At 56.1% G+C, this 26,111-nt stretch overlaps 1 protein-coding gene across 11 annotated transcripts; it reads right to left on the bottom strand.

Annotated features, from left to right (window-relative positions):
* Positions 1-1,223: 1,223 nt before the first annotated feature.
* Wiz (WIZ zinc finger) lies at positions 1,224-25,858 on the bottom strand. Of its 11 annotated transcripts, none has more exons than XM_046437311.2 (13): positions 25,707-25,858; positions 24,027-24,289; positions 19,156-19,228; positions 15,384-17,509; positions 13,900-14,223; positions 9,904-10,074; positions 8,471-8,974; positions 6,972-7,370; positions 5,834-6,385; positions 4,249-4,776; positions 3,635-4,054; positions 3,199-3,394; positions 1,224-2,332 (listed from the first exon to the last, which is right to left on the bottom strand). In XM_046437311.2, the coding sequence occupies exons 2-13, from the start codon at positions 24,229-24,231 to the stop codon at positions 2,173-2,175; spliced, it is 5,658 nt and encodes a 1,885-aa protein (XP_046293267.1). In that variant the 5' UTR covers positions 24,232-24,289; positions 25,707-25,858; the 3' UTR covers positions 1,224-2,172. The 11 variants fall into 11 exon arrangements, with proteins under 11 accessions (XP_046293267.1, XP_046293268.1, XP_046293270.1 ...); XM_046437312.2 differs by lacking the exon at positions 25,707-25,858 and adding an exon at positions 25,073-25,444; XM_046437314.2 differs by lacking the exon at positions 6,972-7,370.
* Positions 25,859-26,111: the final 253 nt, after the last annotated feature.

The raw sequence follows: 26,111 nt of genomic DNA, 5'->3' as shown, positions 1-26,111 counted from the left end.
TTTATATTTTATCCTTTTGTGGTACAAAGACTAAACCTAGGTGCTCTACCACCAAGCTACATACCCAGCCTTATTTTTTATTGAGACAGGGTCTGGCTTAAGTTGCCCCAGCTGGCCTTGAACGTGTGATCCTCCAGTCTCTGCCTCCAGGATAACTGAGGTTACAGACTTGCCTAGCTCATTTTATATTTTTTTAAAAAGTTGAAAAGGAAGCAACATTGGATCAGCTCTCCTTTCACAAATACACCCTCCTTGCTTCCCAAGTCTTGATTATATCCACCCAGTGCTAGATGGGAAGCACCATCAGGTAAGAGAAGCTTGGGGGCCCAGACCACCTGTGTGAGCATGTTATTGCCACCTGTTAAAGCTTCCTTCCCAGGGGTGGGCACAGCACAAAGGATCAAGGAAAAACAGGGTTAGGGTAGATGAGGCCCCTGCAATCCACACCTCATGAGATCATTTCCACTTGGCTTTTCAGTGAAAACAGTGAGCTGAAAACTACATGCAATGAACAAGGAGGGGCAGCCAACAAAATCTTAAGTCTCAGAAAATGTTCAATAAACATTTGCCAAGCAGGAAAATATCACAACGGAGTTAGTAGCTCCCCCTTCTTCCTCTGGTGTTACTTGGGTTTGGGGTGCAGTGTCTCATACAAATCATGTTTTAGGGCTGTAGCATTCAGTGCTAGAGTAGTGCTTACCTAGCACTTGTAAGGCCCTAGGTGAAATCCCCAGCAGCACCCCCACCACCACCAAAAAAAAAGTTTCATGTTTTAAAGGCAAGTGAATTCCAGCTCTCTGCACCCTACCAACCCACCTCCCCCCACAAATGCTTCCAGTAGCTGTGTGCTGCTTCTTACCCCCCACCCCACTGCATCTCCAACTCCCTCCGTGGACAGCTCCTACCCTTGGAAAGCTCTTTCTAGCCTCAATCGTTTCTTGATCTTGGCTCCCTTCCCAGACCAGCTGCCCAGAGCCCTGGTTTCTCTGCTCACAGAAGCCATTTCACCAGCCAGCAAGTTCCCCACCAACAGTGGCATCAAAGCCAACAGCTGGGAACTTGGTCATCCCCAGCTGTGTCTGGCCGACTTGGCGGCCAAAGGGGAAATTCAGGGCCTCCAGGGCTGTGAGCAGTGGATGAGGCCCTTATCCCAGCCCCGGCTACCGGCCAATGCCAGCCTGTCCACTAGACAGAAAAACACACGCTGGCCGCCTGCCCCGGGGTGTTTCCAGAAGAGAAATTTAATCTAATTTACATACTTCTAGGTACATCGATAACCAAAAGGTGGCCACTGAAAAAAGTTAAAAGGTCAATCTGCTCCCGGTATCTAGCTGGCCCAGGATTGCAAAATAAAAAGATCCACGTTCCTTCTTCTCTACACAAAACGCGTTTTTAAAAAAGTGAAAGATCTAGGGAGCTATACATAGAAAGCAACAGTGAAAAGGGGGAGGGAGGGAGGGATGGGGGAGGAGAGTCCCATCCCCCCCCACCCTCCGGCCCTGGAGCCCCTGAGGCTCTGGGGGGCCTTGACATGGCAGGAGGCAGCTGTCAGCTCTGAGCTCTTCCCCAGCTAGGAAGGCCCCTCTGGGGGGCAACCAACAAGGATTTCCGTGGCATTGTGGGCTCAACGGGGGCTCCCAGGCCCAAGCGGGTCAACAGAGGGAGCGTAGTTTCCCCTGAGCAAGCACCGTGGCATGATGTGATCGTTTAACTCGGGAACTGGGGGGCTAGGGCAGATCCCGGGTCTCACGAGGTGCGTGTGTGCGTGTATGTTTGCATGTGCGTGTGTGAGAGGATATTCATGGGGACAAAAGGGGACCAGAACAGGAGTCTTTGGGGTCTCTGCAAATGGCCATGGATGGCAGAAATAGCCCTGTCTGGCTGCTAGACATGGGGTAATGCTGTCCTCCCCTGTGAACAGATCAGCTGCCACCAGGGACTGGCTGCTACCCCTGTGGAAGACACCCTTGTGGCCCCAGAGTCCTCAGGCTGGGGGAAGGGTGGCTAGCTGGCTCCCGGCGCCCATCTGTAGTGTGCCCGGCCCCCGAGGGACACCGGTTTGAGGTTTTGGCTTGCTCCTTTGGAAACGGAAAAGAAAGGAAGAGAGGGAAGAGGACGTAGAGGAGAAACAGTAGACAGAGGTGGCACAAGAGGAAATCTGGAATGCTTTTGTTAGGGTGCCTCTGCCGCTGCTGTCTGTGCCTGTGGGGCTTGGGGCTCCTCAGGTGCAGGGTCTGCTTTGGAGAAATTCATCTCCAGGATGTGCCGCTGTAAGTGTCGTACCCACTCTTCCTGGATGGAGAGGGGGCCCTGGAATTCCACTTCACAGAACCTGTGTGGGAGAACAGGAAGAGGGAGAGGCTGCTGCCATGAGGACAGAACACATCCCTGACACACCTGCTACTACTCAGATAAACAGATCAAATTCAAGATTTGAGGGAAGAGGGGTCCAGAAGCCATGTGTCTCTCTGTGGACGGTCACCTCGATTCATCATGGGGCTCTGGCAGGGTCCCCTGGAGATGAAGTCACTGGTGCTGGGTAAGAGACCTCCTGCTTCCCAAGTACCTCTACCATCTGTCTAATGCATATGATCTGAGATGGTAGAAGGTACAGAGAAGCAGAGTCTACCCAACTCACCAGGCCCCTCTTCTTCTTGTCAAGCCAGCATCAACAAGGCCTCATAACATAGGGTCCCAAAGACTTGGATTTAAATCCTACTCTCACTTGGCCTGTATGGCCTGAGTTGAGTCACCTCATCTCAAGATTCCCTGTTTCCTGGTCTCTGATGTATGTTTGGACTTTGGTAAGAATTAACTAAGACCTATTTTTTCTTAATCAGACACATATATGTTGAGGGCTTACCAAGTGCCAGGCACAGTTCTCAGTGCTTTATGACTATGAAACTTGGTCCTCATAAAAAAATCTTTCAAGCAGGTCTTAAGGATGGGAAAATTGAGACATTGGGGAGGTAAGTCCCTGCCTAAGGTCACTAACCCGGGTCTCACTGGCTACAAAGCTTGGGGTGTCAGCCTGATGCTCTGAGATGCCAAAGTCTGAGGAACCCTGGGCCCCACTGCACCTAAGGGTAGTACCTCCTATAGCTATATCTGCCACCCCTGCTGGACCCCATCCTGCTCTGAGCCTGGTGGCCGAGGCCCAGGTGGGCGTTCTCCCTCACTCCCCGAGGGGCAGCATACCTGCACTTGAGGGTGTAGATGTTGCCTACAAACTTGACAAGTGATGTTTGAGGGGGTCGGGGCACCAAGGATGGGACTGGCCGCACCCGGGGTGGAGGTTGCCGCACCTCTTCCAGCTTCTGATGCAAGTCATTGGCCTCCTCACTCCCCCGGACCCCAGTGGAATCTGGGGGGCGGGCTTGTCGACGTTCAAATTCTAAGGTGGGGAGAGAGATGGGAAATGAGCAGAAGGGCCAGGGCCCTGAAGACACCCTGCTTCAGCAAGTAAGGGGCAGATACTCTGGGGACTCATACAGCTGGTGACCAGCTGCCGCCTGGGTAGTGGAAGGCTGAATGGAGAAGCAAGCATCTGAGGGAGTGAATGTAGGGCAGAACCCAGTGAGTAGGGCCCAGCAGGTGCCCACCTCCCTCATGACCCACCTCCACATGCACTCACTGTTGATGTTCTGCCGCTGATGTTCCTCAGCCTTCACAGAGCCTGGTGGGCTGGCTGCCAGAGGCCGCTCACCGCTGTCGGCTGCCCGGCCAGCCTCAGGCCCTGGCTCCCCCCCAGCACTGCGGCCAACCAAGGCCAGGCCCCCAGGTGCCAGCCCCAGGGGCGGTCGCTTGTCATTGTCACGGCCATGGCCAGCACTTCGGAACTTCTTGGTAAAAGGGCGGCCGCCTTGGATGTAACTGCGGTAGGCGCCCACCTTCTGGGGCCGATGCTTGATCCACTCGCTCAGCGTCTCGATGGGCGAGCCGTTGACACACCACTCGGTCACACCAAACTGCCGCAGGTGTGCCCGTGCATGGCTGGCCAGGGCTTTGCGATTTTCAAAGTAAAGGCCACAGAGCTCGCAGCAGGCCTCGGTGGCTGCAGGCAGAGGGGGTACTGCTGAGCCACGGCCCGAAGGGGGCAGGAATACCCAGAGGGCCTTGCTCAGGCCAGGAGCCAATCCCGCCTCCCACAGGGGCCCTATTTGGGGGTCAGTGCGGGTTTATGTGGCATAGCCCGGCCTTGCAGGCCCTGGCAAATGCCCTCCCAGGACCCTGCCACCCACTGCTTACAAGAGTGGGAGGTCTTCTCATGGAGGGTCTTTGCCTTGAAGGGCAGTTCAGTCTGGATGTAGGTCTTGGCCTTGACCTCTGCGGGGAGGAGTCGGTCCTCCTGCAGGGGCCGCTTGGCTGCCACTGAGCTCAGGTAGCCAGTGGCTGAGGGTTTGGCCCCAGTGATGGGTGTCAGGCTGAGCTCCCGGGGAACCTGGGCTGGCCCAGCTCCTGGTTTGCCTGGCCGGCCAGCCAGGGGCGACAATGGCAGTGGGGACTGCAGAGGCCCAGGGGCCACTGTGGGGGACCCATCCTCAGCCAAGGCAGGAGCCAGGTCTCCAGCTGGCGGCTCCTTCTTGATGAGGCACGGCTTGGCCTTCTTCTTCAGGATCTCCCGCAGCGTGTCAATGGGCGAGCCGTTGACAGACCACTCGGTCACACCCATCTGCCGTAGATGGGAGCGTGCATGGCTCGACAGGCCCTTGCGGTTCTCGAAGAACTCACCGCAGAACTCGCAGCGGATGTCGCGCACCGGCTCTGCCCGGGACGCTGCAGGGGGTCCAAGGTTGGGGTGGGGGGAGAAGGAGGCAGCGGCTGCGGGCAGGAAGCCTCCAAGCTCAAGGCCCATGTTAGTGCCAGCTGCCTAGCTGCCCCTGTCCCCACCCCACCTCCAGACTCCAGTGACTTGCTCCCTCATTTGGGCCTTCATAGGTCCTTATGTACATCGAGCCCTTCTGCTTATTCTGTCACCTCAAATTCTAGCTGGATTCACAATGGTTCCCTGTGTGATGCTGGGCAAGTCACCTCCCCTCTCTGAGCCTTGGTTTCCTCCTCTGCAAGATGGAGATGAAAAATCTTCACTTCCCAGTGTTACTGGGAGAATCTAAAATGAGAATGGTTCAAAGCACGTGGCACAGAGTTGGCATACAAGCTATAAGGCAGACCTTAGGCCATCCTCACCTGCTTGGCATACAGCAGGCAGTCAATCGACCTAAGCAGAATAAACATAGCAATGGTCTGAGAGGGAAACAAGTGACAGTGACATGATGACAATTACTATGCACAGAGCTTTCTGTAACCAGGCACTGTGCTAAGTGCTTCATCTTTGAGACAACCACAAATGTGGGACTATGTTGATCTCCATCTTCCAAATGAGGAAACTTGCCCAAGGTTGGATATTATCAGATTATGGAGGAGAAGATTTCTTGACTCAAATTTGACTCCAAACGTCAAGCAATCAATTACCAGGAACATCAGAAAGACAGTTCAGACATCTACTGCCAGTCCCTCTACTCCTGCCATGGTAGATATCACTAATTGACCTCCCCAGGAATCTGGATGGCAGCCACTACCAACTGATTGAAGATGGCACAAAAGATAAAATAGTTTTGCCATCACATATGACACAGTTCTACCTCCCCTGTATGAATAAAGGAGAATCAAGCAGCAGCTCTGTTGCCCAGATCTGCACAGGGGGAATGTATAACTGGCTTCATATGTATCCTCCCTTCTAATTCAACCCTGGGTGCTACAGATACCTGCAAGGGGAGGCAGGGAAGAAACCCATCCATTCCTTTTCCCTGCCCTGCCATAGGTTCACACTTACACAGGTTCAAGGGTGTCATGTCTTCCCTCGGCGCCCCCCAGGGACCCTCAGATGGGTGCGGCTCCCCATGAAGGGCCCCTGGCAGCATCTCCCGCTTGATCTCCACCCGCATTTGTTCAGGCTTCAGCTTCTTAGGCAGGGAGGTTGCTGTCAGGCCTGGGAACATCTTCCGGGCCGTGGGAGGAGGAGAGGCAGCTGGTGAGTGGCCCAGGGGGCTGCCTGGTGGTGGTGGCAACTTCTTAGCCAGAGGTGAGATGTGAAGGTCCGAAGGGTTGCGGGCTTCTAATGAGCTGCCAGGGCCTCCGGTGCCCACCACCTTTGCCAGGGATTTTGGGCTAGGCCCTGGTGGGTGGGGGGGTCCACCTGGCCGAGACTGGGTCCGTCTCTTCAGGATCTCCCTCAGTGTGTCGATGGGCGAACCATTGACGTACCACTCAGTCACGCCCATCTGCCGCAGGTGGGAACGTGCATGGCTCGACAGACCCTTGCGGTTCTCGAAGAACTCACCACAGAACTCACAGCGGATGTCTCGAGCTGGTTCTGGGCCGGAGGCTGCAGCAGGAGAGAGGAGCAGTTAGAATTTATTATTACAATGGTCATCTGCAGTAGTGTCCTGGTCAGCTGGGTGTGGGCAGCAGCATGCCCACAGGCTAGGGTGGTGATGGTGGGCAGGTGCAAGTAAGGGAAATAAGGATTAGGGCAGGGGGACAGACACCCAGTTGGAACAAGGGGAAGACTCCAGAGAGCAAATGGGCCCCCAGTCCTGACAGAGGACAGAACCAAGATTCCATAGCTCTGAGGAACCCAAAACTGATGGGGGAAGGAAGCGGCAACCTAGGCACCACATGCCACCCAGACTGGGGAGGCAGATGTGAGCACCTTCCTCATCAAAAGGCAGGACCCTCCCCTTGGCCTTCATTCTCAGGGAGGGTCATGGTCATGGAGGTCAAAGGCCAAGAGAGAGGGCCGAATAGCCCACTGCCAAAAAGTTCCCTGGGCAGAGCCGGACCATTGCCAAGGGCCCCTGTCTACTCCCTGCCTCAACGGGGAGAGAGTAGGGAGGGGGCCGTGACCCCCCTCCCCCGGGAGGGGCTCCAGGGCCCGCAGGGAGGAGAGGGCGGCTGAAGCGAGAACCTACAGAGGTTGAGAGGAGATGGCTCCACATCAGAGGCCCAGAAAATGCCGGCGGCTGCGGCGGCCGAGAGGTCCTGCTTCCCCCAGGGGCTGGCCGTACCCGCGGCCTTCAGCTTGGCCTTCTTGGCCGGCGGTGGGGGGGGGAGCAAGGAGAGGGCCGCAGAGGCGGGAGGAGGCCGCCCCAGCTGGGCCAGGGCTCCGCGCCCGGGTGGGAGGCGGATCTGGACGCCGTCCCTCCTGATGAGCCCGTGGAGCACGTCTATGGGGGATCCCTTGGCGTCCGGGTCGCTGACGCCCAGGTGGCGCAGGTGGGCACGGGCGTGGCTGGACAGGCCCTTGCGGGTCTCAAACCAGGCACCACACAGCTGGCAGTCCAGCTCTCTGCCCCCGTCACTATCTAAAGCTGCGGAGACAAAACACAGGGGGGGTTCACGGCCGCCACCTTGGCCGGCCCTGGGGGAAGGAGACAGGAGGGTCTGGTGTGATTCTCAGCTGCCCAGGCAGTTCAGGGTCCAAGTCTCATGGTGCAGACTTATTTTGAGAAGCTTTGGGCAGCAGAACATCCTGTTCCTTGCCTAGTTCTTTGGCATCAAGGTGAAGGTAGAGAGCTTAAGGAAGTGGGGTGGACAGTGACCAAATTCCTGCGGCAAAGTCTGACGCTCCTGGGCCCTCTTCCCTGGGACCCTTGCTATGACAGCTGTGGGGGCAGATAGCAGGGGCCCGGATGGGTTGCTAAGCATCATACAGCCAAGGGCATGGTTGCCAAGAACCCTGTTTCTGAAGACACAGCACTTTCAGTAGAGTAATTTCAAGGGAACATGAGGTGCCAACTTGGTGGGTGGGAGGTAGTGGTGGTGGTGACTAGACTCTGGGGTCATCCCCAGACTCTAATGCTCACAAATACATGGGAAAGCCTGATGTTCTACAGTACATCCTCACAAAACCTGCTCATTGCATTTGGAGGGTTTCTTCCCAAATCCTACTTTCCAGGCCCATAGGCAGCCCAGCTGGAGGAACTCCACCCTCAGGCACAAACAGAGAAACCTATGCAAAGAATGACCAGGAAGATGTAAAGACAGGGCCAACTACAGGGACCTCCTGTCAGATGGACTACTCATCTACCTACAGGACCTCAAATGCCCTGAAATCCCACTGAGGAATCCAGGCCCACAGGAGCCCTATTTACTTACACTACCCCATCCTTAGCCCAGCAAAGAATAAAGAGCTGCCACAAAGTGGTAAGGATGACCCTGGCAGGCTCAGCAATTGTTGCCAGGCCTCCAGGGGAAGATCAGCAAAGTTGGAGAGAGATGATCATATGCAGGCTGGTCCAACAGGAGACACAGTGAGTGCCTCAACCAACAAGCTTCCTTGGCTAACCCAGGATGTGGGAGCTGCAGTCCCCACTCTCCCCACCCTGAACCATCCTGATCTGAGGCCCAACTGACATCCCAGTCCCTCCCAACACTGGGGCCTCCCTCAGCTCCCAGGACCCACACTCACTGAGATTCAGGGGCCCCTCGTCCTCAGACTGGGGCCACTGTGCCTTTGGGGAGGTCGGCCGGGGGCTCAGGGACAGCTGGGGGCTCTTGTCCTCAGGATTCTTGGGGGTAGGGGAACCCGTCAGGGCCAGCGGTGCCTTCTTGAGGAGCGGAGAGCTGGGTGTGTGGGCCAGGCCTTTGGTCGAGAAGCCAGGAGGAGACTTGATGGCTTTGTTGACAGCAGGGGCATCCAAGGGCTTGGCCAGGGCAAGCAGACCTGGCCGGGTAGCCCCAGAGACCAATTCTTTCGGCGAGTTGGACTTCTTAGTTAGGCCTGGGGGCAGCCCAAGGGGAGCATCAGGCAGGCCCTTCTGCTTCACCAGCTCGTAGAGGAGGTCGATGGGGGCACCACTGCTCTCCGACTCTGCTACACCCAGCTGCCGCAGGTGGGAACGTGCGTGGCTGGACAGGCCCTTGCGGGTCTCAAAGCAGGCGCCGCAGACCTCACAGGTGGTCAGGCTCTGGGCTGGAGGGTGAAATGGAGGTCAGGAGAACAAACTGTGAAGCCTGTGGGCTCAGCTTGTCCTTTCTCCTCCCACTTCACACCCAGTTCTGTGTAAATGTTTTACTTTTGTCAAGGCCCCTTGAGCCTCACAATGATTCTAATGAGGTGGGGATTAGCCAGTCTGGTTTGCAAGTAAGGAAACTGAGGCTCAGAGAGGGGAAGAGTTGTGCCCAAGGGCACACAGCAGCAGATAGAGCCCTTCTGTGGTCCAGCCAATATGGACACTTTTCAGATCTCCTATTCATAAGGATGCCCTGGCAACAGGTTCACACAAACAATGACTTGCCAGACACATGCTTCACACTGAGCTAAGTCCTAACTGCTCTCTACAGCTCAACCCATGCCCCAAACACTAGGCTAGAGGCCTCAGCCAGGGTCTCTGTGGTTCCCTTGCACCTGCTTCTACAAAAGGACATTTTTCCCCTGCCCACCTGCTTCTTTGCTTTTCCACCCCCAACTTTAATGATCTAAAGTCAAGGGCCAGGTCCATTTTGTTCCTGTCACATCCCTGGGAACTAGCACAGTACAAGTCAAGACTCATAACCACCTTAGAGTCAACAAAATGAATCAGTGTCATCTGGAAGATCGCATTGCTAACAAGGGATGGTGGGCAAATGACCTGGCTTTTGAGTGTGAGCTCTTGACTGCCATGACCGCTGCTTCTCTGGATGCCCTTCTCTTGCCCAGTGTGAAGCTGGATGCTGGGCATGGCCAGGGCTGCATAAGCTCAAGGGTAAAAACAGCTAAGTGTCTCCTTGGCACCTTAAGATGTACTAGAGAAAGCCACGGCCAACCTGGGAACCCATATTAACCCCCACGCCTGAGAGGTCCCCTGTAAACCAGGAACCTGGACCAGCCATAATCCCTGCCCTGTCACCTGGGCCACTCACCCTTGAGGTCCGGCAGCTCCTGTTTGCTGCCATGAGGAACCTCGGCGGCCACTTTGCTGCTCAGTCGACTAGCCACCTGCTCCAAGGCCCCAGGGACAGGAAGGCTCTTCTTAGGAAGCAGGGGAGAACCCAAGTCCATGGCCACCATTGTGTTTTCCTCAGAACCCAGGCCTGTGGGGTGGAGGAGATGGGCTCAGCCCAGGCAAGGGTCAGGCTGTCTACTCCCAGAAGGATGAAGAATGTGGCACTTCTTCATTTTCGGTGCCTGCTCTCACTCTAAGAAGCAGCTCACCCATGAAAGCTGAAATTCAACCCATAACTCCCAACACCAGCACAATGCAGGCACACAGGAAAGAGGAGCAGCAGTTTCCACCCACCAGAACATGGGAAGGTCAGGGTACACAGTGCAAGTCCTGTGTACAAGTCTGAGCTCAGATTCCCATCCTGGAGAACCTTAGAGAAAACATATCTCTGGGCAGAACTTACAGAGAAGGTAGAGGTGGGTACAGTCAGAAGGGGAATCTGACAAAAGAAGACCAGGGTAAGGAGGCCAGAGAGGCAATGCAAAGGCAAGGAACCAAGGACAGGGACTTGAGACTTAATGAGGAATCTCTGCTGGCAAGACAGCTTAGGCTGGGCCTTCAGAGACAATGTGGGGAAGGGGAGGTCTGCCCATTACTAGCTGAAATCTGAATGAAAAATGGCAAGAACTGGGAACCTGGACAAGCCCAGAAGGATCCGATTGGTAAAAAGAACAGTGACAATCACTGAATTTTGTGTGAAGTTTATGAGTATCAGGCCAGGAAGATTCCCCAAGTAAGAGGTGGGTGTTCATGTCTAATTTTTCAAGGAAAGGAGCCTGGGAGGTCTGTTGAACTGCAAGTTGAGAGTTCAGAGCATGACAAGAGCTCTGTAGGATGGGAACTGTGTCTTGGATGGCCTCAGAGGCACTCAGTGGGAGGCAATGGGGCAGGAGTCCAGGCAGGTCCCCTGATCAGTTTGAGTCCTACAGAGGCAAGGAGAAGGCAGACAGGGAGGCCGTCGGCAACGGGGACACCGAGGGCTTTGTCAAAGTCTCCGCGTGCGGGGAGGGGGGGGGGCGTCTGTCAGATGGGACAGGACCAAAGTGGGTTTCCGCACCAACGAAACCGGAACCGTGACAAGGGACGATCCTGGGACTCCAAAAGAGGCAGGGGGCATTTGTCAGGCGGGATGAGGATCCCAAGGGCCAGTGGCAGTGTTTCTGAGGCCCGGGACCCCGCGAGCAGCGACAGGAGGCCCGAGACCTGCGCGATTAGAGGGCCTGGGGGGAGGGGGCGTCCCGGAGACTGGACGGCGGGCGTTGAGGGCGGCAGCGGCGGGCGGGACGCCGACTTTCCCCACCCAGCACCCTCCCCGGTGCCGGCTCTTACCCGGCGGGGGCGCGGGCCCGGGCCCCGGCTCCGGCTCGGCCTTGGGCCCGTCCCGCGGCGGCGGCGGCGGCAGCGGGGGTGGGGGCGGCGGCGGCGGCGGCGCCGGCAGGGTCACGGGGCCCGGGCTCGGGGGGCAGGGCGGGGGCGCCCCCGTGGGCGCGCGCTCCCGGGCGGCCCCCGTGCGCGGCCCCGCCGCCGCTTTGCTCTCCGCTTTTGTCACTCGGCACTGGGCGGTGGAGGCGGCCATCTTGGCTCCGGCGCACGCGGGGCGGCCGCCCCAGGCGAAAGCAGCCGAGCGCCGAGCGCCACCGCCACCGAGCGCGCTCCGCCCCGCCCCTCGGGGTACGTCCAGGATGGCCTGCTGAGCGCCTAGCGCCACGAGTGAAGCGTTAGTCTGGGCCCTGTGGACTCAAGGCAGCAGGCGCTGGGAGTTCTCCGCGGGCCCAGGCTCACCCAGGCAGCCAGGTCGCGCGCCGAGCGGCTTCCAACTGCCGCCCCATCCCGGGCTCCGGATATCCCCGGCTAGGATTGGAATCCTCCTGCCACAGGCATCTACCTCAATATTATCAGACTTTAGAGACCCGACGGGGCTTGGGGGGTGGAGCTAGGACCTGCCCCGGGATCCTAACCCATTCTCTTTCCTGCAAGTCTCCCTCTTTGGGTCGACGATTCTGGAAGACACCTGATCCTCAACCACGAGGATTCCCACCAACATCATCCTGGTATCCAGCTGTCTTCCGACGGTGCTGTCCTGCAGTCCTAGGGTTCGCTCAGACATCTAACATTTCAAGCTCCACCGGCTCCTCCCTCCTCAACTCCAAACCGATGGCGCCCAGCTGTTCCTTGACAGCTGGGTGGGGCCAGAATCAGGCCGTTGCCCCGCCCCCAACTTGGCACCCTCCAGCTCCGGCCCACTTGGGGAGAGGGGAGGAGACTTCTAAGAACAGCCCTGCAGGGCCACTGCCCACAGCTAGCCGGGATCTCGGGCATTCGTACTTAAGATAAAGCTTCTAGGACCGTCCCAACTGCTCCTTTTCCTCGCGCCCCCCCACCCCCAGATGTTCACTGAATAAATCATAGCTCTCTTTCCTCCCTCTGGACAAGGCCAGGGCAATGCCAAATTCACTTCCTCCCATCCATTGGCTGACTCCTCACACCCCAGTGGCTTGGTCAGCTCCCTTGGCAGGCGCATAGGGCTGACACATTGGTATTCTGGTTAGAAACAACTTGGCCAGAGGTGAAACTGGCTGCGGAGCACATACTCCCATCCTGTTCCAAGTGCCAGATAAGAAAGTATGAGCCTGACATCCAGGTCTCTGCTAGGATGATACAGAAGAAAGGGGGGCAGGGCTGGAATCTACCAACCATCTCCTGCAGCCATCCTCAGAGCTAGCTATGCCTCCCAACCACTACTGAGGCACTACAAACCAAATGGAGTAAGCTGAACACTAACAAAGACAAGAAGTCTGAGATCACATCCCCACTCTCTCTCTCCTAGAGATATAATCTCAACTAGGCACTTGCCTCAATTTCTTCCTTGTTCAAGGAAGAGAAGAGTCTTTGATATCCCTACCCCTACCCTTTGCAAACTCCAAAGTGCTCTTCAGTGGACTTGCAGGTGGGATGAGTCCAGTCAAGCCTAGAAAACAGATCTGGGTAGAACCCTGAAACTGCAAGTAAGGAAAACGGAAGCCCCAGCCCCAAACACAACTGGGCCAATTTCCCTTGCTCAGATATCTTTAATTTCTCAGGGCCCAACTGCTCCACATAGACAAGTTCTCTGCTTTATAAAAGTTGCTGCAAAGTCAGCTTTTTCAAGGCTGAGACCTTCACTTCTCCACTTCCTCTACCATATCCCTGGCCCCCTGTGTGAAATATAGATTCTAGATTTTGAGTATGGGAGGGATTTACCAGTGCTGACTTTGGTTGAGCATCTGCAATCTGGACTTGTAGATCTGCCCTGTCCAGTAGAATTGCCACTAACTCAATACTAGCCATATCTCAAGTGCGCAGCTGCCACATGTGGCCAGGGGTGACTCTCCAGAACAGAACAGATAACTAAAGAACACTTTCATCATCTCAGAAAGTTCTACTGGGCAGCACTGCTCAAGATAGAAGATTCATTCATCAAAAACAAGAAACCTGGAGCCCAACTGCTTGGACTTCAAAACTTGGCTCCTTCTGGCTCTGTAACTTCAGAAAGGTTAATTAGGCTTTCTGTGCCTCAGTTTCCTCATCTGTAAAATGTGGATGGTCATAACATCCCACCCTAATAGGGTTGTTATAAGGATCTCAATGAGTTTGTGACTGTAAAGTGTTTAGTACAATGTCTGATTCCTCCTAAGACTTCAATAACCATTTGCCCGGAAATTAGATTCAGAAAGGGCACTGGCCCAGCCCCTGAGCAAAACAGAAATGACCCCTAAATAGCAGGAAGGTGGTGAGAAAAGTTGTCAATATACTTTGTAAAATGACTCAAAATGCTTCCAAAAAAAGTAGTGGCTGCCCCCACCCCCATCCACTCCATCCCTCGGAGCTCCTGGAAAGGGTCAGGGCTCCAGCCTGGCCCACCCCCTCCCCTTACCATCTCCGTAGGCTGGCCCAGGGTCCTCAGCCCAGGTGGGTGGGAAGGGCACGGTAAGAGGTAAGCGAGGCCGACGGGAGGTCAGGAAGCTGCCAGGTGGCCCACCAGGCTCTCGGCCCAGGGGACTGGGGGGCAACTCAGCAGCCGAGGTGGCCAGCAGCTCCTGGAGGATGTTGATGGGCGAGACGGTGAGCTCCCAGTTGGTGATGCCAAAGTCACGCAGGTGGGCCCGGGCATGGCTGGAGAGACCGGCCCGAGTATCAAACCCAGCCCCACAGAAGTCACAGCGCATTAAGCTGAAGGTGCCGGGATCAAAGTTGGCCACTGAAAAGAGAAGACGTAGACTGTCTATGATGGGGCAGGGATAGGGGTAGCCACTTTCTAGGCCCAACCCCTTCTGTTTCCCCGGGGTTCTCACCCTCTGGACCACACTGGACGGCCTTCTTTCCCTTTGCCACTGCATTCCTGCCTGCCTCACAGCATTCAGCTCCTGCATCCCAACCCCAGACACACTCTAGAAGGCTGATCTCTCAAGTTCTAGAAGGCTGAACTCCCTCCAGGGATCCTGTCATTCTTCAGTTGTGGATTCACAATCAGTTTGGTGAATACTCAGTGCATGACCTTCTTGTGTCTATTTTTGCTCACCACTGCCCAGTACTGCAGATTAAATACATACTGTATAAAGAAACGGCAAACAGAGGATGTGCTGCCCCCTCCTCTGGGAGCCTTCTCTGAGCCCCGCCTCCAGGTGGAGTCAGAGATTTCCTCCCTTGGCTTCCCCAGCCTCCAGGTTCTCCCAGCCTCCAGGTTCTCCCAGCCTTCATTGCTTGACTTCATAACTGCCTGGTTTCCTGCCTGTCTACCCCACACCCCCCCAGCCTAGTGTATACAAACACACTCTCTCACACTCAAATGCACCACACCAGCATCTCCCCAAGTGGACTCTGTGACTGCCAATGTCAGAACCACCCAGGGCACTCCTGTGGGAGATAGACCTTCAGAATCAGAACCTTGTCACCTGAGAATCTGCATACCTCACAGGCAGCCCCAAGTTGTGAAGTCCACCAAGGGTCCCCTCGCTCTTGACTTGGGCCATGAATTCCAGGAGAGCAAGGTCTCCTGTTTTGTTTACTTCTGTTTCCCTCGGCCCCTGTGCCCAGAACAGAGGGGACCTCACTCAATAAATATTTGTTGAATGAAGAAATTAAATGGAATTCTTTGCCTGGGGCCAATTCCTCTGCCCAGGCTCCTTCCTCCACTGCAGGCATGGCCAAGACATTGGGGCATCCCCACACATCCACCAACCTTTGGTGGTGACCTTTGCTGTGGCTCCCAGGTCTCACAGGAAGGAAGACCCCAATTTCACCCTGCATGGCACTAAGGGAGGATTTAGAGTGAGGGTGGGTGGGTGTAGAACTCAGCTTCCCAGCCTCCTGGCGCCCAGGCTGTGGAGGGAGGTGGGTGCCAAAGCAAAGCCACTCTACCTTTTTTCTTCTTCTTCTGGAAGGAAAACCTGCGCTCAATGGCCTTCACCTCCTCAGCAGAGATGAAGTGCCGCACATTGTAGCTGACGCCCACGCGGTTCAGGTGGCCACGGACGTGGTTGGCCAAGCCGATGCCATTGTGGAAGCGATCAGGGCAGTAGGGGCATTTCCGCTCCTCGTGCTTCAGGGCCATGGCTGGGTCTCCCTCCAGGAGTGTGTCTAGCCCGAGGGGGCCACCCAGCGGAGCATCCAGGAGCAGGAAATCCAGGGGGTGGGTGCCCTGCAGCCCCAACTCCTCTGGTTGCAGTGTAGGGGGTACCCTAGCTGCTGCCGCCATGACCTGGGGCCCTAGCTTCGCCATCAGAACAATGGGCACCATCCCTCGGAGCTGCTGCTGTTGTGCCCTGGAGGCCTCGGCTGCCTGTAGGGCATCTCGGAAAGTCCGCTTCAGCTCTAGGGCTGGCTGGGGGATGAGGCTGGGGACAGATGGAGGTGGAAAGACTTCATTTCCCAGAGAAAAATCCATTTCAGAAGTCAGTGCTACATCTTCATCCTCCTCTTCCTCCTCCTCTTCGCTCCAAGGGTGGCAACGGTCCCCCAGCTCCGGCAGGTGGACAGTGCTTTTGTTTCTACTGAGCTGTATGGAGTAGGGGGCAGATGCCAGGGGTGAGGGAAAGGCCAGCCTTCCAAGAGGTCTCTGGCCTGAGTCGTGCGGGATTGGCTTTGACAGTGAGAAATTCCTCATGCCCAGCTGCTGGCAATCTGGGCCATAGGCCAGGTCGGGGTCATATCCAACAGGGTTCTCCCGCCACGCGGGGGCCAAGAGCGGCTCAGCTTTGCCAAAGTAGTCCATGGTGCTGTCAGAGAAGCGGGTGTATGCATCCTGGCTTGTGCCTGGCTGGCTGGCTGGGTCCACCTCGAACGCCTCGCCATCCTCTTCCCAGTGGGAATGAGCATGCAGGAGCCTCACATGCTCCCTGAGCAGGCTCTCACTGGACGCAGGGAAGCCACAGAAGACACAGGCACTGAGGCCTGAAGCAGCTCCATAAGTTGGATAGAGGAGAGTGCTGGCGTCGGGGCCTGGGCTTCCAACCCTGCTGCCACCACCAAAAGGCTCCTTGGTCGGCTGGCCCCGTACATGCAGCTTAGCATGCTGCACAAAGGCCCTGGAGGAATTGGTGCCAAAAACGCACTTGGGGCACTGGAGCCGTGCCTCACGGCCCTCGTCACCTGGAAATTGCTTCAGCTTCTGGATTTCCTCGATGATCTTCTCCCGGGAGGCCTGATGCAGCTGCCGGTGTTGCTCGAGGGCAGCAGGGTCAGCAAAGGCCCAGCCGCACTCTCCACAGGCTAGGGGGGCCAAGTCAGCAGGGGGCTCCTGGCCCGGGGCTCGGCGGTGCTGGCTCATGTGTTCCAGAAGGTGTTCCTTGTGCTTGAAGTAGATACTGCACTCGATGCAGGGGAACACGGCTGGCTCCTCATCTTCATCCTCATCAGGGCTGCCCGTCCCCTCAGCCACCTCCTCCAGCAGCTCACACAGGTATGGCCCTGTTCGGACTGGGGGCAGCAGTGGCTGCAGCCGCTCCACAGATGCTTCTGAGTTCACTGTCCAGGTCTGTGTAGCTACTTCGGAGGCCGATGTCGGCAGACCCCACTCAGAAGGCTGGGCCAAGCCTTCAAGATCCTCCAGGTCCTCTCTGGTGCCCACCATCTCCATGTCCAACGTCTTGGAGGTATCTTCCACCGGCACAATCACCCTCTTGAAGGAGGCCAGGGGTGGTGGCTGAGACAGGTCCAGGTGCAGCCTTGAGTCCCGTGGGGGCTCCTGCTCATCTGTGTCTTGGAGCCAGTCAAACCTGGGGTGACCCCTGGGGGCTTTTTCCAAAAGCTTCAGTTCTCCCTGGTGGTGCAAGAACTTTCTAGAGCCCTGGAGCTCAGCATGGGGTTTCATGGTTCTCACAATGACTGAGTCCTCGAATCTCCGCTCAGATGGGATGCCCTCCCTGGCCTCCTGGACCAGGGGGTGCTCCCAGGGCCCCTGGCCATCTGGGGGACCAGGGAAAGGGCCCAGGAGATGGGGTGGTAAGGAGCCTGGCTGGAAGTCCAGGCTGCCTCCATCCCAGCAGCTGCAAGGAAGTGCCAAGGGGGACAGGTTAGCCATGGGCCTCAGTTTACCTTTCTAGGGTAATGGTGGTAAGGAGTCCTCCCAGGCAGTTTGAGGCAGGCCCCAGATATCCAGCCCAAGGGTGACCTCAGAGAGTCTGGTAGCATTGGGGTGAGGGAAGGGAGGGACAAGGGAGTCCAGGCGAACCCTTCCAGAGCTGCTGGGTCAAAAGCCAGTTTCAACTCCCAGAATACACCTGTCCACATAGCCTGACCCTACTGCATCATAGGAGAGTGTCTGGGGGATGGAATTACTTCTAAGGAGTGTCCCCAAGTCTGGTGGCCCAGTCAACTCTCATCTCTCCCAGGAGGACTTAAGGCTCTGACCTGTGTATCAAGCTGCTTCTGTGTTGATTCTCTCCAAAAAGGGGTGACTTGGTTAATTTAGTTAAACCTCTCCCCTGAATTTGGTAAAAATTAACTTTGCAGCAGAAAGGTTGAAGGATGCACCTGCTCCCTCCATCTCCCCTCTTGGAAAGGCAGAGTCAGAAAAGCTTGATGGTCCCCACTTAGCCTCTGGCCCCAGTGACCTGACTCTCTCAAGTGGGAGGTAGATGGAGTCAGGGTTGGAGAAGGTAAGGCAACTTCTCTGGGCCTCAGTTTCTAATCCTAAAAATTGGGATGATATCTAAGAGGGATCTCCTTGTCCTTGTACAATGTCTAAGAAGCCTTATCATGGGTGTCATCAATTAAAACATCACATGTGGCAGGGGCTTATTTAAATGCTTGTAACCACAACCTTTAAAACGGGGACCTTGACTCCATAAGACACAGGATGAAGATACACACAATTTGGTGTTCAAGAAAACATTTTGCTTCACTGGATATCTGGCTCCCAGTTAGCCAGTGACCAATGCAAGTTCTTATTAAGATTGTTCCTGATCAAGTCTCCCTTCCTTATTAAAGTCCTGCCTCCATGAGGGGTATCAATCATGCACATGGAACAGATGAGGAAATGGGCTGACAGACAGGGGAGCAGAGACAACGATGTCACCTCTCTGATGCTCACTGGTGACATGCATCACTAACAGAACTATCCTTCCAGGGCTGTGGCAAAGATTCAGTGGGATAAACACATGCTGAGAGCCCTGCCATTAGCACTTATTATTAATTCTGAAAGCTAACGATTAATCCTGATACCATCATTATCATATATTAGCACCTGCTAGTCTGTTTAATAAAGGGTGGCTGGACATGAGCACTGTGGTTGATTCTTCTTACCCAGTGCTCCTTGGGTTCTTAAGGCAAATTTGTGAGAGATATCTTATAAGCTTGATTTTGCAGTTGAGGAAACTGAGGCTCAGAGAGGCCTAGCATCATTCTAAGGGTCAGTTGGCAGAAAGAGGACTTCAAGGGTCCAATCTCCAGGCTCTTGCCTCTCTGGCCCTGCTCCTGGCAGGGATAATGAGAGTTGACCGTCTGTGTCACCCCAGACCTCTCCCCCGCCCTTAGCACATACCCAGGGGCTTGTCTATTGGGATCCACCTCCTGTGCCTGGCCTCCTGTTTCCCTCCTGACCCCTTCTACTCCCCAGGGACTTCTCTTAGGCCTGGGCACATCCTGCTTGCCCCCCTGCCCTCCCTGAGGTCAGGGCCAGCATGGCACTCACCAGCTGCTGATCCGATGGGTGGCGGAGGTGGCACAGGGGAGGGCTTCGCTGAGGCCAGGATGGGACTGCCCGTCTGCAACAGAGAGGGGAGACCCTGAGGGGCTGGGGTCCCCCTGGCCGGGGCTCCATGCCCCAGCTCTGGGAGCCCTGCAGGTGCCTCAGAAGGGCCCTGCTGGCTCCCAACCACTCTCCCCAAGAGGCCGTTGGCCTCTGTACCTAGCCCTGAAAGGGGTTTCTCTGAGGAGTCTTCTTCAGTCTTCTGGGGGATCCCAGGGCCTTGCTACTTTCCAAACCTCCTCTCTTTCCCCTGACCTGGAAGCCAGGGTGATTTCTTAAAGTCACACACTGGTAAAAACTCACCTGGCTTCTCATTATACTTACAGTAAAAGCCAGATTCCCAACTGCCACCACAATGCCCTCAGAAGTTGGATCTTTGTTGTTTTCTCCAACCTCACCTGCCCCTTGTTGGTCCCTCACTGCCCCTGCCCTGACTTCGGGACCCTCCTGTGAAGCCTCAAGGCCACCTAACTCTTCCCAGCCTCAGGCCTTTGCTGTGCCCTCTGCCTGGCCAGCTACTCAAGTGACTCAGATTTTTTTTTTTTTTTCCTCTCTCTCTCTTAGCATCTGCTTCATTTTTTTCTTAGATGTCCCACAAGTTGCTTGGGTCCCTCTCAGGATGCTTGCTTGTGTGGGTCCCCTGCAAGCACATAAGCCCCACTAGAGCATGGACTGCGTCAGCCTTACCCACTACAGTATCCCAGTGCCTGGCGCACAGTGCTCAACAAATACATGCCAGATGATGAGTGATGAGCCTGGCCAGTCTGAGCTATGCCTTCTGGACCCTCTCCCAGGCTTAAATCCTAGAATGGAATTCCCTCCCGGGAATCCCCCGACACAGATAGGGCCAACTCTCCATTATCCACCTGTGGAGCCGACGCCTGGAGCGACCACAGGAATCCTGGCCTGCGTCTCCTCTGCCTGCCACGCTTGCCTGCCATGGGCAAGCGTGCCAACTGGGGAGCAGGCCAATTTCCTGGGCCAAGGTTAACACACTGGGGTAACTTGTGCCCTGGCCAGGGCTCGACAGATGCAATTGCTGGACTAGCCTCAATTTGAGGATGGTCCAGAAAGAGGGCAAGGGCTGGGAATAATTCTTTCTAATACCCACCATCCAATTTGCCCTGGAAATTAAGAGCTGACCTTTGGGAGTCGAGGAATAAAAACTGGAGGGGGGTGCCTTAGGTCGCTGCCTTGGGGTCTGGCTTCTGACCCTGAGAAAAGGGCTGTGACAGTGCCATCACTTCTGAAGGGTGGGGTGGGGGTACTGAAATTTGCATATTCCAGAGCAGAGTTACTCAACCTTGGCACTGTTGAACATTTGGAGCCAGATCATTCTCCGGGTGACGGCAACGCAGGAAGTTGAACAGCAGCTTTGGCCTCTGCCCACTAGATGCCACTACCTCCCTATCTCACAATCATGACAAACAAAAGTGTCTCCAGACATTACCAAGGTGTCCCCCCGGTGGCCTAACTGCCCCTCTTTGAAAACCACTAGTGTAGATGGGCAGGGAGCAGAGCCATGTTTGGAGTTAGGACTGGGGGTTGCAGAGCATGAGGGCTGGGAAGCAGGGCTTGGACCCTAGGACACAGGCTCCAAATGAACTCAAGTCACAGACAGAAGCTTCTTAGGAGAGGGTGACGATTTGCAACTAACCAGTCCCGGTACAGCCTAGAGGTGTGGGTCTGAGGATCCTGGGTGTCCTGCTTCTAAGATTCTGAGACCCCAAGCTCTTGAGACTCTGGGTGTCCCAGATTTGGTAAGTCTGCTGTTGTCTAAGAACTCCAAGAGCCAGGGGGCCACACTGGCCTCTTTGTCTGAGCAGCTCCGGCGAGGCTCCTATTTTTAGTGGCAGCAACTTTGGAGGAAAGAGGCCAAGGAGGGCCCATGTCTGAGACTCGTTGGAGGTGGGGCTTTGCCCAGAGGCCTCCATACCAATGGGGATCCAGTAGTCCCTGTGGGTTGCAGGAGGTGCCTGGGATGCAACCCTCAAGCAGTGACCATGCGAAGGGGCCCTCTTAGGCTCCTGCCATCTGGGATCCCAGAGAGGGCTTGCAAACGACAAAAGGAGGTATCCATGAACAACTTGAATCTCAGGCCAGGCAGCTTGGCAGAGTGGCCAAGAGCCACACTTTGGAACCAGACAGATCCGAGTTCAAAGCTCAGTAGTATGACCTGAATGGCTTGCCTTTCCTGCTCCAAGGCTCCGTTTTCTCCTCTGTACAATGGGTACAAGCACCAAATAAGTCTTGTAGGGACAGTGATGGGTGCCAATGAGACCATAGTAAAATGCTCCATCCAGAGAAATGGTGGTAGAAGGAAAGAAAGGAGGTAGAATTTCCGGGGGTTTGGGGATGTCTCTGTGACTTCTCAAGGTGAAAGCTGGAGGCTGAACTCACAGCCTCAGACCTGCTGACTCCACGCTCTGACTTCCTCTCCAGTTTGGGGCCCCAAGAGGGCACAAATGATGCGTCGTTTGTCCCTGAGTCCCCTGTGCCCAGTACAATGCCAGGCATGCACCAGGCTCTTTACTAATCCACGTGGAATGGTTCAGCCCCCTGACACTTTGTCGTACCTGAGAGCCCCAACTTAGCGACATGTTGGATAGAGGCTCCAGGGCAGTTGTGGGGACTCCTGGCCAAAATCCACAGCAGAAGACAGAACAGGTAGTAGATACATCATGTCCAGACAGAGAAGTTTGGAGGTGACCACTCCAGAGAGTCCTTGGAAGGGATCCAAGGGCTGAGTGAGGATGAGGGAGGGCCCAGACCTTGGGGTAGAACAGCATCCCCCAGAGACTTTTCTCATCTACAGGCATCACAAGACTCTCAGGGCAGGTGCAGGGGTTGAACAACAGAAGAAGGCAGGCGAGAGACAGAGAGTCCAAAGCCCAGGCCTTCCTCTAGCCTCCACACCACCAGTCCATCCCCATCCTGTTTCCCCATTTGCTCAGGAAAACTGATGAAGAGTGGACCTGACCTTCCCTGGCAGCCACAGTCCCCTCCTCTCCAGGCTGCAAAACAGGTGCATGCATGAATCCCTCTGGTTGATCCCGGGGGGGGGGGGGGAGACACACATATTTACCTAACTTTTCCTTCTCTCCAGACCTGGAGTTTCTGCAGGTGGAGAAGAAATGCCCAATTCTTCACAACCTTGGGCTCCTACACAGTCAAGATCCCAGCCTTCCCCTGGCCAACTGTGTAACCTGCGACAAGATCCTGCCACTCTCTGAGCTTTGAGGGGATTTCTAAGGTTCACTGGGTACTGACCAGCTAACCCTCAGCCCAAATGAGTCTCACTTCACTATCACCCTGCTGCCTGACACCTGTAGGTGCCACCACGTCTCCAAGTTTTGCATGTGTGGAGATCCCTGCCTGGATACCTCCCACCAGCTTCGCAGGCTGATCATCCCTCATCCTGTTTCTTTCACTATCTGGCAGACTACTGGAGGCTCCAAGGCTGGGCTAGGTACTTCCTCCACTCATAGCCCCAGCAACTGGGCCACAACATGTGCACAGTGTGCTTCCATCTCCCCCGCTCCAGATGGTGGGGTCCATGGTCGCTGCTGTGTCCCAATACTAGGCCCACAAAGATGCCTCTGTAAATACCTGAGCAACGTGAGTGGTGCTGATGGGCAGGACCCACAAGGATGCAGCACAGTGGAAAGGGATGAGGGCTGTTGAGCCATGTGACTGCCATGTTCTGTGACCTTAGGCAATGTATTTCACCACAAAGTCTTGGTCTTCCCAATCCCTAACAGGGGATAATAGTCACCAAGGCTACCCCACAGGATTCTTTTAAGAATGAAGTGAAATGATCACAGAAAGGGTATGGCATGTTGGAAACCTCTGACAAGGTGTTTGGAAGTTCCTGAAAAACAGCCTTTGGGGACAGGCCAAGGAGATGAAGGGAGAAGTCTGATGTATCGACCCACTATTCTCCAGCCACATCAGGCTCCAGCCTGGTCCTTGAAAAATGCCAGGCTCCTGCCCACCACAGGACCTTTACACTTGCTCTTCCCTCCATCTGGCATGCCTTTCCCACCATTCATCTCATGCTCCACTCAAATGCCACCTTCTCAGGGAGGCTTTCCCAGGTCCCTTAGGCATGATACTGGAACTTTGTTTAATACCTTCACAGTCTGTGTCACTACCTGCACTTACAATATGTGTTTAGTTACTTGTCATCCATCTTCCCTTCTAGAATACCTTTGCCCAGAGGGCAGGAACTCTGGCCTCTTTTGTTAATAGCTGTTTTCCCAGCACCCAGAACAGAGCCTGGCACATAGTAGGTGCTCAGTATTTAATGCATTAATAACAAATCTTGAGATGGGGACAAAGTGAGATACCCTTTTGCAGGGCAAACCAATGCACCAAGGGGTGGCAGGCATCCCCGACTCCCCAGTCTTTCCCTAGCCACTAGAGGGCACAAGCTGTTTTGGCCCATGGCTCTGGAGCAAGAATTCCCAAGACTGAAAAGAGGACCTGAGAAAGACTGATGGGAATAAGGTGTACCTGGGGAACAGGTATGCTTGAGGCAGGTTGCTCAGGATGCCAAGATGGGCATCTGGGTCCAGTTAGTTCTGGCTCAGAGGTGGGAGCCAGGCCAACCTGGGTTTGAGTCCTAGCTCCTTGCCACCTAAGGGGGGGGGGGAGGGTCTTGGTTTTCACAATTCTAAAATGGGAAACTAGAGTGCAAAGAGAAGGCTCTGGACTTCCAACTCAGACCCTGCTGTGCTATGTAACCTGGATCTCTCTAAACTTTGGGGAACAGGCTGAATGTTCCTTCAGGGCCACAGGGCCCACCTTCTTACCAGAAATGCCACCTCTGCCATCCAGAATGTCCCGGGGGCCTTCTTTGGTGATAGGCAGGTAACGGGTAGACCTGAAGATGCTACCTTCCCCTTCAGCAGCCTCGGCCCCACCCTCGATGTCCTCCCTCGGAGCTGGGCCAGGCAGTCTCTCTGGGCCTCGAGGACGATCTGGGGCGGCCAGGCCACCTGCCAGGGGCCCCTCCATGGGTGCTCTCTGCTTGACTCCTCTCAGTGCTGGATTGGCTCAGCGGGTCATTGTGGGTCTGGAGACAGAGAGGGGGCAATGCTTAGCAGAGGTAAGAAAAGGACTTCTCAGTTTTTTCTCCCTCAAAACTCTAATCCTTACCCTTGTAGTTCATTCCCTCAGTTTACCTCCCAGTCCAAGTGGGCTAGATAAATGGTGCTGAGGTCCCATCCTTACATATTATATTCCAATGACCCCTTCTAGCAGCATGCCTCCATCTCCCACGGATAACCCCTTTATTTACTGAGATCCTTTCCTGCCTCAGTTTACCCCATTTTTACACTGCACACCCAGCCACCTTATTTTCTTCCATCATGAATCCTATCACTTTTCTCAGATTCCTCTGTCCATTCACAGACAGCGTCACCTTAGCCAGTCGCACCCTGGCTTCTCTGCACGTGCACACCTATGGCCATGCCTGTTTCCTCACATCCCAGCCACTTCCACATTCTGACCCTATACACTTACTTAAGTCCCCCCATCATTACCCTTTTACTTTTCTCACTTGGGTTGCCCATATCAATTACCCATGCACTTTTCCCACACTCCAACCCTCCCCCGAAAGACCTTAGGGTTCTCCAGCGTTAACCCCTTCACACCCACATACAGCCTCAAGTGACCCTACCAATTAACCCTTTTGCTTCTCACCAGCATGATCCCTCACGCGTACCCAGCCTGGGTTCCTCCATTCCCCACCCTCCACCAAGAATGCTCTGGTCCGAGGCCAAAAGGGACCCCTGGGGCTTCTGGTCCAGAAACGAGGACCCCAGGGAAAGGGGGCTGTCTCTCCACCTATAAATACCTTCAAGGTAACGGCAGAAAGTGAAGGGCAGGAATGAGGCGCCCTCCCCAGGGAGATGGTGGGGAGGCCGGGCCCAGGCAACCGGGGCGGGGCCGGGGCTCCAGGCCTGGTTGCAGGCGCTGACCTCAGGGGGCCTGGGGCTCCCAGGGGGCCTGTCGGTGGGCTGGCAGTCTTGGTGGGGGTTCCTGGCCAGGCCTGGAGGAAGCACCTGCAGGTGCCCACCGGGTGGGCACTGCCCGCGGGGAACAGGCTGGACCGCAACTTCGGAGCACTTTGGCAGCTTGGGGAGGGGGCTCCCGGCCAGACGCCCCCAGAGGGCCGCAGAGACGGGGGCTGCGCCGCGCTGGCGCACCCCTTGGGGGTCCTGGGTCCCGGGGATGCGCGCTTCGCCCGTGCACCCCGGGGCGGGAGACCCCGCGGGGCCGCCGAGGTAGGGGGAGACACCTGCCTGCCCCAAGACCCCCGCCCCTCCCCCCACCTGCACGGCCCCGCCCCCGACCAGGCCCCGCCCCTGCAGGCCCCGCCCCGCCCCCCGCCCTGGGGGGTCCCGCCTGGCCCGGCCCGGCCCAGGCCTCCCCCTCCCCGCTCCGGCTCCGCCCCGCCCTCGGGTTCCCCAGGCCCAGTCGGGCCTCACCGAGGAGGCGGTGCCACCGGTCGGGTGCCGGGGCTCGGAGCTCCCCTCCTTGGTGCGGTCCTCCGCACCGCTACCGCTGCTGCCGCTCCCGGTGCCGGTGCCGCGGCCTCCGCAGCCGCCGCCGCCTCCACCGCTCGGGGGACATTGTCCCTTTAAATCGCTCCCCCCGCTGCCCCGCCCCCCCGGCGCGCAGCCGTGACCTCAGCGCGACAGCCCCGCCGCGCCGCCATGATGGGGAGGTCTGGGGAGCCCCCACCACCCCCACCACCCCCCACCGCGCGCCGCCCTGCTGGGGGGCGGGGGGGCGGCCAGCGGGCGCGCAGCCATGTTGGGAGTGTCCAAGCAGGTCACCCTTAAAGGGCCCGCGCGACCTCAGTGTCCAGGGAGAGGCTCTGTTGCCATGAC

This window comes from Marmota monax, unplaced genomic scaffold (genome assembly GCF_021218885.2).
Source record: "Marmota monax isolate L192 unplaced genomic scaffold, Marmota_monax_Labrador192_F-V1.1 WCK01_AAM20220418_F8-fsc00021, whole genome shotgun sequence".
NCBI lineage: Eukaryota > Metazoa > Chordata > Mammalia > Rodentia > Sciuridae > Marmota > Marmota monax.
The sequence above is the reverse complement of the archived record's forward strand: the minus strand, read 5'-3'. Positions and strand labels throughout refer to the sequence as shown.